General features: G+C 40.9%; 1 protein-coding gene across 2 annotated transcripts in view; it reads left to right on the top strand.

Annotated features, from left to right (window-relative positions):
* TRAPPC8 (trafficking protein particle complex subunit 8) overlaps positions 1-9,265 on the top strand; it is a 140,125-nt gene that overhangs the window by 114,258 nt on the left and 16,602 nt on the right. For both annotated transcript variants that reach the window (XM_073583714.1, XM_073583713.1), the window contains 7 exons: positions 271-431; positions 3,020-3,094; positions 3,282-3,408; positions 4,155-4,312; positions 5,153-5,595; positions 5,749-5,893; positions 7,902-7,998. In XM_073583714.1, the coding sequence (XP_073439815.1) occupies positions 271-431; positions 3,020-3,094; positions 3,282-3,408; positions 4,155-4,312; positions 5,153-5,595; positions 5,749-5,893; positions 7,902-7,998 (1,206 nt within the window). The remainder of the gene's footprint in view (positions 1-270; positions 432-3,019; positions 3,095-3,281; positions 3,409-4,154; positions 4,313-5,152; positions 5,596-5,748; positions 5,894-7,901; positions 7,999-9,265) is intronic.

Genomic DNA, 9,265 nt, shown 5'->3' with positions numbered 1-9,265 from the left:
ATTCTCAGGAAGGTCTGTGGACTGTTGTACTGAGTGTGTGTGACCCCCAGCACTGGATACATTAGGTGGACATTGAGTGTGATTCAGAAAAACACCAGGTGGCGTTATAACAAGTATATAGCAGCAATATCTACATATAGGAGCTCTTTTTATTATGATTTTTATCTTCAAATGTTACATTTTGTGTGCTCTAACAAGCTGAATTAATAATTTGTGCCTTACTATATAATGCATTAATTATAATTGTTTTTTTTTCCCCTATTTTAATAGAGCCAATAACAGTAGAGGTGTCCTTCAAAAACCCTTTGAAGGTCCCACTTTTATTGACTGACTTATCCCTCCTGTGGAAATTTCAATCAAAAGATTTTATCCAAAAAGAAAATGAAGAACTACAGGAGCCTATAAGCAATGAAAGAGATCTGCTCTCAAAGGTGGCGTGAGATTGTGTTACCTGTCTTGTGTTACATTTAGTGAGTTCACAAGGATTACACAATGGAAAGAGCATTCTCCCTTTTTCTTCTTGCCATGCGTAGACAGTTACATGACCTATATTCTACAGTGGAGATAAAGTTTATACACCCCTGTTAAAATGCCAAGTTTTTGACATGTAGCTAAAAAAATTATACCAAAAAGAATAATTTCACAACTTTGTCCACATTTAATTTTCCATGTAATCTGCACAGTTAATTTCAAAAATAAGCTTTTAAATCTTTTTGGGAAAAATACAGAAACACAAATTTTTGTTGCTAGAATATACACACCTTTAAGTTAATACTTTGAAGTACCCATTAAATTTGACAGCATTCACCATTTTTGGGTAGGATTCTATATCCACCGCACAAGCATGAACAATGCAAGGTGTTAGACCACTAATGGAAGACGTATGTGACACCATAAAACATTTTTGGGAAAAAATGGCTATTTGATCAACTTGGTGGAAAAGCATTTTCTTTCGCTGCTTTGGGGGATACAGGAAACCATGGGGTAAAACATTTGTGTGTCTGGAAAAAAATTGACAATTGTAAACAAAAAGCTCATGAAAATTGCAAATGTAAAAACAGTGAGGGGAGTTGATTTGGTTGGGAATTGTTTACCTAACATACTTGTAGGGCATTTTGTAGGTTGGACACTGTTAACTTTCACACACATTGGTGGGCCCTTATGTTGGTCAGGTATTGGTTCGAGGTCACACATTGGTCTGGCATTGAAATACTCAGGATTAGTACAATTTAATTACATTAGTGATGTGTGTAATGTAACCTAATCCTATCTGCCATTCTTATGTGAAGAGACCAAGACATTTGGTTTAAATTTGTGAAAATCACAAAAATAGGTCTCACATCCTCTGCTGTACCTGTGGAGTTTTTTTCAATAAAAATGCAGCAAAAACTGTTAGCAAAGTTTTTGCACTTACCCATTGTTTTCTGTGGGTGTAAAAATACTGCAAAAACTCTGAAAGTGACATGCTGCAATTCTGTGAAGAAGAAAAAAAAAAACCTACAGTTTTCCAATTCAGGTACGTGTGCCTGACATTTCTGAAATATCATTGCTTTTGCTGGTATTGTAAAAAGCAGCTTTTAATCTGCATTAAAAAACATAGCACAACGTGTGAACATAGCCTGACAGTAATGCTCCAGATCTATCAAATTGTGAGGTCATCTCCTGTGTACAGGGTCCTCTTGAGGTCAACTCACAGATTTTCAATTGGGTTCTAGCCTCTCGGCTTTGCTTACATTGATCATTTTCTGGCAAAGTTATTCTCTTGTTGACTTGGAGGTATGCTTAGGGGGGTCGTCATTCTTCATCAGATGTTTAGCAGAGACTGAAATCTTTGATAGAAACTTGACTAAAATTTGTAGCTGGAACCTTTTTCCCCATATTTCATGTGATCATTTACAAATATTGAAAAGGTCTGCAGGTTGATTACTACAGACTGGAGTGATTCTAGTGGACTGAGCCCATCCAGGCTGGCATGTAATATTATATATTCTATGCAGCCTGCACTTGAGTCAATAGTGTGATGCAGCAGCAAAAAAGGCAAAGTTCTAGGATGAATTAAGAGAAGCATAGTCTAGATGACATGAAGTAGTTATCCCCCTCTACTCACAGTAATTACCCCCCTCCCTTGGTCAGGCCACATCTGGAATACTGTGTCCAGTTCTGGGCATCTCATTTTGAAAAAGACATTTGAAAAACTGGAGCAAGTTCAGAGAAGAGCTACCAGGATGGTGAGCGGACTGCAAAGTATGTCCTATGAGGAATGGTTAGGGGATCTGGGAATGTTTAGCTTGCAAAAAAGAAGGCTAAGAGGAGACTTAGCTGTCTGCAAATATCATAACTGATGTCACAGTGTAGAGGGATCATCCTTATTCTCATTTGCATATGGAAACATGAGAAGCAATGAAATGAAACTGAAAGGGAGAGATAGATTAGATATTAGACAAAGCTTTTTGCCAGTGAGGGTGATCAATAAGTGGAACTGGCTGCCACGAGAGGTGGTGAGTTCTCCTTCAATGGAAGTCTTCAAACAGAGGCTGGACAGACATCTGTCTGAGATGGTGTAGTGCAGGGTTCCCCAACTCCAGTCCTCAAGGCCCACCAACAGATCATGTTTTCAGGACTTCCTTTGTTTTGCACAGGTGATGCAATTATCACCTGAGCAATACTAAGGAAATCCTGAAAACATGATCTGTTGGTGGGCCTTGAGGACTGGAGTTGAGGAACCCTGGTTTAGTGAATCCTGCATTGAACAGGACATGATGACCCTGGAGGTCCCTTCCAACTCTTAACATTTATAAATCTCATTAGATCAGGAGGTCTGCTATGGGGTGACAAACACAATGAGCAATTGGCGCACAATTTTGTTAGGCAGCCGTTGGTGTGACGCAGGTGGGCGGAGAGTTGGCCATGTGGCCTCCGGCATCATTATAGGTTATATCCCGCACAAGATATAAAATATTTTCAGCTAATACAAATATCTTTGAAAAATAATCTGACACTAGTATATTTATATCCTCAGGGGAGAAGTTTTAGTGATGTAATTGGCACAGAAGAGATCGCTGAGTTTGTAATCAACAATGAGGAAACCAAAATTGTAAGTTATTAGTCATCATGAAAAGCAGAATGGGGTTTGAAAAGATGGTCTATTAATGGGATGAATACATACCGTACTTATTTTCTGTGCAAAAAAAGTGCTGACTTCTGATAAAATGCGATGTAAGGGGACAAGTGAATTAGTTGGTAATGTAACATTCCTCCCTACTACTTTCATAATCTTCCAGGCGAGATTAAAGTTATTTCCAAAGGAACCTGGGGAGCTGCACATCCTCGGTATAGTCTATAATCTCAGCACAATTCAGGGTGTGAACAGCCTTGATGGAGTCACGCCACCCAACAATGTACCAACAGGTAAGACCTTTGTATGTTTCAGTTCTGTCTTATGACTTGCACACAGTTTACTGCAAATTGTGACATTGTGTCGCTGTGTGCAAGGTTGTACTAATGTCACAGGAACAAAATATGCAATGTTTTCTCACAAAACTTTTTGTTCCTATAAACGGAGCAGTAGTTTTTAAAGGTTTTTTTTTTCTGAAGGTAGCCTGGACATTTCAAAAAACACATTAGAACTCATTAGTAACTCTGCCAATAAGCTCTATAAAGGGGTTGTCCACTACTAGGACAACTTCTTCTCGATCTTAATGTTTGGCACCAATAAAATAAAAACACTTATACCCTTCTCCCATGTTGGGGCCTTTCCAACAGTGTAGGCACCCGCTATCCTGGGGCTGTCGTAAGGTTATGATGCATGAGCCCTACGCCTGTTCAGCGCTGGCGTCACTCCCAGCCTTTGGACATATTCAACATCGAGGAAATGACCGAGCCGCCACAGCCCCTGGGCTCCTATTGATGTTCAATACATGCGATGGTGGGGACAGTGACGCCAGCAGTGACTGGGCGCAGGGCTCACTTGTCATAACAGTATGGGAATCCAGGGAACACGAGTGCCGACACCGCTGGAAAGGCACTGGCATGGGTGGTGAGTAGAAGCGGTTTTATTTTATCGCGCCACACATTTAGTAGTGCACATTTAATACTGTAGAGTTACATTGTTTTTCAGTTTTTTCTTACTACAATGTCTATTGTATTTACTTTAGGGAAGTTCATATCTAATGGAATGTCAGTCAGAGGACGGCAGGACTTAGAAATACAGGGCCCTCGACTTAATAGTACAAAAGAAGAAAAAACATCCATTCAGTATGGACCTGATCGCCGGCTAGACCCGATTATCACACCACAGATGCCTTTATTGGAGGTAAATTTTGCTCCCGGTTCTTAAAAATGTTCAGGAGGAAACTATGTTTAAGGTCTTTAACTCCCTGGACACAGTCGTTTTTCATTTTTTCCTTTCGCCTTCCAGCTGTGTGTATATATTAGTCCATTTTGTGAAGCTTGTACAGTTGAGTATTGTAAAATTGGCAGTCTCCTGTGAAGCCCACCCTTATTTGGAGTAGTATTATGGCTGATCTGACAACATCATCAGTACCCATGACCAAGCTGGGTCACTGAAAAAGGTACAAATTCTCCAGCGCCCTCATAGCCTACCGCTTACATGCTGCTGTCAGATGTGCCAGGAGAGCGCACAGCCCCTCTATAAACCTCCTTGAGCATGGCTATTGTTTTAGTGTATCATGCTTTAAAAGGTTATCTGTGTTTAAATTTTGTGTGTTTGTTTTCTTTCCCATAAAAATAGTGTATATATTTTACAACAATCTATGGCATAGCCGCATGCCTGACTCATCTTTCAGGCTATTTCAATGCCCTGCCTGGTTTTATAGACAAATGCTAAGATGTACTGAGGTATTTTCTAAAAAGGTTGGCATTGACTGATAAATGGTGAGTCCCAGGGATTATCTATTCTGCCTGTACCAGAAAGAAATTGAGAAGCCTTGGTTTATGGTGAACTTCAGGGACTAGAGATTGGCATTCCATTTCTTTCCTACAGCGTAAAATCTAAACCTACTGAAACCCTTTAAGTATTATGGGCGAGTAGATTAATCTGCGGGATTGATCAACTGACGTGAGTGTATGATGTTGTTGCTACTGCCCATATTAATGCTCTCTTAATCATTTAATGGATTTCTTACACTGACAGGTGTTCTTCATAAACTTTCCCACCGGACTGTTATGTGGTGAAATCCGAAAAGCTCATGTTGAATTTGTGAATGTAAGCAAAAGCCCACTGACAGGGCTCAAAGTAGTGTCCAAGAGACCGGAGTTCTTTACATTTGGCAGCAATACAGCAGCACTGACACCACTGAGTCCCGCAGCGTCGGAGAACTGCAGTGCCTACAAAACGGTTATTACGGATTCTACCTCTGGGTGCTCGGTGCTGACCTCCTCTGTTACCCCAGTAGACTTTGGTTTTGGTGGTGGAAAACAACCAGAAGTTGTAGATATCCCACTTACGGACTCTGTTCTAGCTCCTGGTGCATCAGTGCAGCTTCCACTTTGGCTACGAGGACCTGATGAAGAAGGAGTTCATGAGATAAACTTTTTGTTTTACTATGAAAGCACAGAAAAGCAGTCACGGATGCGGTAAGTTTCTCCTCTGGGGTTCATCAAAGGTGGCGCTAAATACTGTATGGTGGATATATAGCATGTATGATAAATCACTAGCTACATACTAAGAGTAAATTATTTTTGTATGTATGATGAGCAGGAGGCTTCACAAGTATTTTTCCTCCTTAGCCACAGAGTGTTGAGACACACAGCAGTCATATGCACCAGCAAGTCGCTGAATGTTCGGGCTACTGTCTGTAGAAGTAACTCACTAGAAGATGAGAGCAAAGGAGAGAACATGCTCGTCTTTGTGGATGTGGAAAACATGAACACTGTAAGTTACTAACGATGTAGTTGCACGCTTACTGAAGGGCAAAGGGACTCTAGCTTAGTGTTGTATGTGTATATACTTGCTCCTTAGTTTACGGTGTAGCAGGCAGATATCTATGCTGCGAATAGACAGTAGATTACTTGCCCTAGACATGGTTTGAGACCGACATGTAGCTTTGCAAGGAATAATCCAGCTTTTCCTAGAAGTCAGAATCCTTTTGTACAGATTATGCGCACAAAGCGTCTTTCAGGCGGACTCCACCTGGAATACGCCTTAAAGTGTCGCAGAACCTCCACAAGAGATTAACGAAATGCACAGCGGTGTAAAAACAGTGTTGCTGTGCACAAGCTTATGTCCCTTCTTTTAGCCACTTCAGAGGTCAGGAACTGTGCAGCAGTTTACAGGAGTAAGGCTAGTTTCACACCAGCGTTCTTGGGTGCAGGGCAGCCACTAAGCCCCGCCCCCGGCTGCGCCCCCTCCGGTCAGTTCCTCCTCTGATCGAATGAGGCTGCATGCGATCAGCGTATCCTATACTTAGCGTTGGATACACTGATCGTGTGCTGACCATGCGCTGGCCTGATGTTGCTGGCGCTGCGCCCAGCGCACAAAAACACGCTGTTGCATTTTTGTGCTCTGGGCGCAGCGCCAGCAAAATCAGACCAGCACACGATCAGCGTATCCAATGCTAAATATAGGATACGCTGATCGCATGCAGCCTCATGCGATAAGAGGAGGATCTGACCGGAGGGGGCGTGTCCGGAGGTGGGGCTTAGCAGCGGCACTGCGCCCAAGAACGCTAGTGTGAAACTAGCCTAATGTGGTCATTATTTGGCTACTAGGAAGCCACTTACCACTATAGTGCAAAATACAGGGGAACAAAGCAAGCCACCAGGGTTGCGGCTTCACCTTGCAAAGCTCGTCTGCCCCGCTGCTGGAAAGAATGTCATGGATACATACCTTTACTGAAGTTAAATATTAGAAGATTCATATTAGTGCACTCATCACTCTTAATGGCCTGAAAGAGAGCCAATTACAATGGCTGTGTGCCTGAATATGTTCAGTAATTGCAGACTTGTAGGGGTGGATTAATTAAGAATAGCGATTTACATGCCAGCCTTAAGGTGTATGGTGCAGTAGAATGTGCCCTATTTCATTAAGATGCACATGCCACTTTAATAGATTCAGTGCATCTTCCGTGGTGTGCGCCTCCACACGCTTCTCCAGAAATGCTACTCCAGTCAGGGACTTGAGTAACCTTTCTGTCGGAAGCAATAGTGAAACCTTTGAATTCAAATCCTGTGTCCTTTGATTTATACTATTGTACTACGAACCTTAAAATGGAGGATATGGTGCGTTATCCCTATGATTTGGCTATGACAGACTTGTTTTCTGCCAAAACAGAAAAATCATAAGGGAAATAAATTGTACTGTGTATGACTGATTAGACAAGTTGAGAATTAAAACTGGTCACAATCAAGTGATTTTCTTTTTACATCCATATTATGAGTAACTTGTTCTTATAGAGTAGCTAATCATTTACAAAAAAAAGTTTGTTTTTTTTTTTTTTGTTTGTTTTTTAAATTTGCCTTCAGCTTGTATGAGGCTCAAGTCCTGAAACACCCAGTGGTTGCTCAAGACCCCTGTAGTGCACAGCTTGGTTGTCAGGAAGATCACAACCTATGCTTCTATTGACAATTTACTTCACTCTGTGCACCTCTCAGGGGTCTTTTAAGTTACTGATCAGTGTCTCAGAGCAGAGACCTCCATGATCTGCAGTCAAATAAGGGGCCAAAAAAAATCTAAATTAAGTAAAATGTCAAATTGAGACTTGACTTAACTAACTGTCCCCCTCTCACCATTCGGAATACCCCGAATCAGCTATCTCAAGTGCATGGCCAGCCATCGTATGCGGGCTTGTTTTTAGATTTATGATCATGATTACTATAAATGTATAGTATAGCGTTGCTTTTATTTAGTAATTATTGTAACACAATTAGTTTTTGGATTCTAGTGTGAAGCTGGTATTAAGGAGTTTCATATAGTGCAAGTGTCCAGCAGTAGTAGAAACTGGAAGCTGCAGAAGTCAGTCAATCCCACAGCGGATAAAGGTATATTATTCTGTGACCATAACATTTTCGATTGATTTCTGTATAAAGGGCTGGGAAACCATTGTTACATACAGCCATAAGTCTAAGGGGCCAGAGCGGAGATAGCTGTGAAAAGCTCAATACCTGCATGTGTGATTACAGCATTAAAGGGATTCTCTATCTTTGGGGTACAAATCTGTAGTCATTCTATGTGCACTGCGAGTTGTGAGGCTTCTCTGATGCCTGGGAGTGGCGGGTGCTTGACAGCAAGGATGTGATTTACATAGAGTGCTTTGCGAATGTGTTCAGCTCCCTGGAACTTTTCAACCTTTTCCCACATATCATGCTTCAAACATAAAGATACCAAATCTAAATTTTTGGTGAAGAATCAACAACAAGTGGAACACAATTGTGAAGTTTATTGGTTATTTAAAATTTTTGTGGAAATTCAAAAACTGAAAAGTGGGGCGTGCAATATTATTCAGCCCCTTTACATTCAGTGCAGCAAACTCACTCCAGAATCATTGTGGATCTCTGAATGATCCAATGTTGTCCTAAATGACTAATGATGATAAATATAATCCACCTGTGTGTAATCAAGTCTACCAAGACCCGGCCATCCCTCTAAACTTTCATCTCCAACAAGGACAAGACTGATCAGAGATGCAGCTAAGAGTCCCATGATCACTCTGGATGAAATGCAGAGATCTACAGCTGAGGTGGGACAGTCTGTCCATAGGACAACAGTCAGTCGTACACTGCACAAATCTGGCCTTTATGGAAGAGGTTCCAGCGAGTGATCAACTAGCTCAAAATGTAAGTATAGCAGTGGACCAGTCATGTATAAACTAGAAAGATAAAACTAATCTACTTTATTTCAAAACTTATTAAAAAGGACTATAGTCCCTATTAAAAATGCACATGTACAAAGACACAAACAACAAGACACAAAAAACCGCTCTTAGAGATGCGGACAATAAGATACCCAAACTTTAGCCGGATTTTCTAGTCTAAATGTCTTCATATAAATCTCCTATTCAAAGACAAACTGAATCTCTCCTTTATATAGCTTTTTCCGTTTGAAATAGTTTGGGACTGACAACAACACTCCTCTGTAAGTTCTGTGATGTTGTAAACTGTCTATGGTCTGTCTAGTGTCCAGAAATCAATATGGTAATTGAAAATCCACATCTACCGTTATTGCTCGTAATGATCATAGACAAGTTATAATAGTGACAACCTGTAAAGTATAAGTGGCATAACGTGCAATCTGAGATTCTTAACTCTA

Source organism: Dendrobates tinctorius, unplaced genomic scaffold (genome assembly GCF_039654945.1).
Source record: "Dendrobates tinctorius isolate UK_male_01 unplaced genomic scaffold, ASM3965494v1 ptg000081l, whole genome shotgun sequence".
NCBI lineage: Eukaryota > Metazoa > Chordata > Amphibia > Anura > Dendrobatidae > Dendrobates > Dendrobates tinctorius.
The sequence above is the reverse complement of the archived record's forward strand: the minus strand, read 5'-3'. Positions and strand labels throughout refer to the sequence as shown.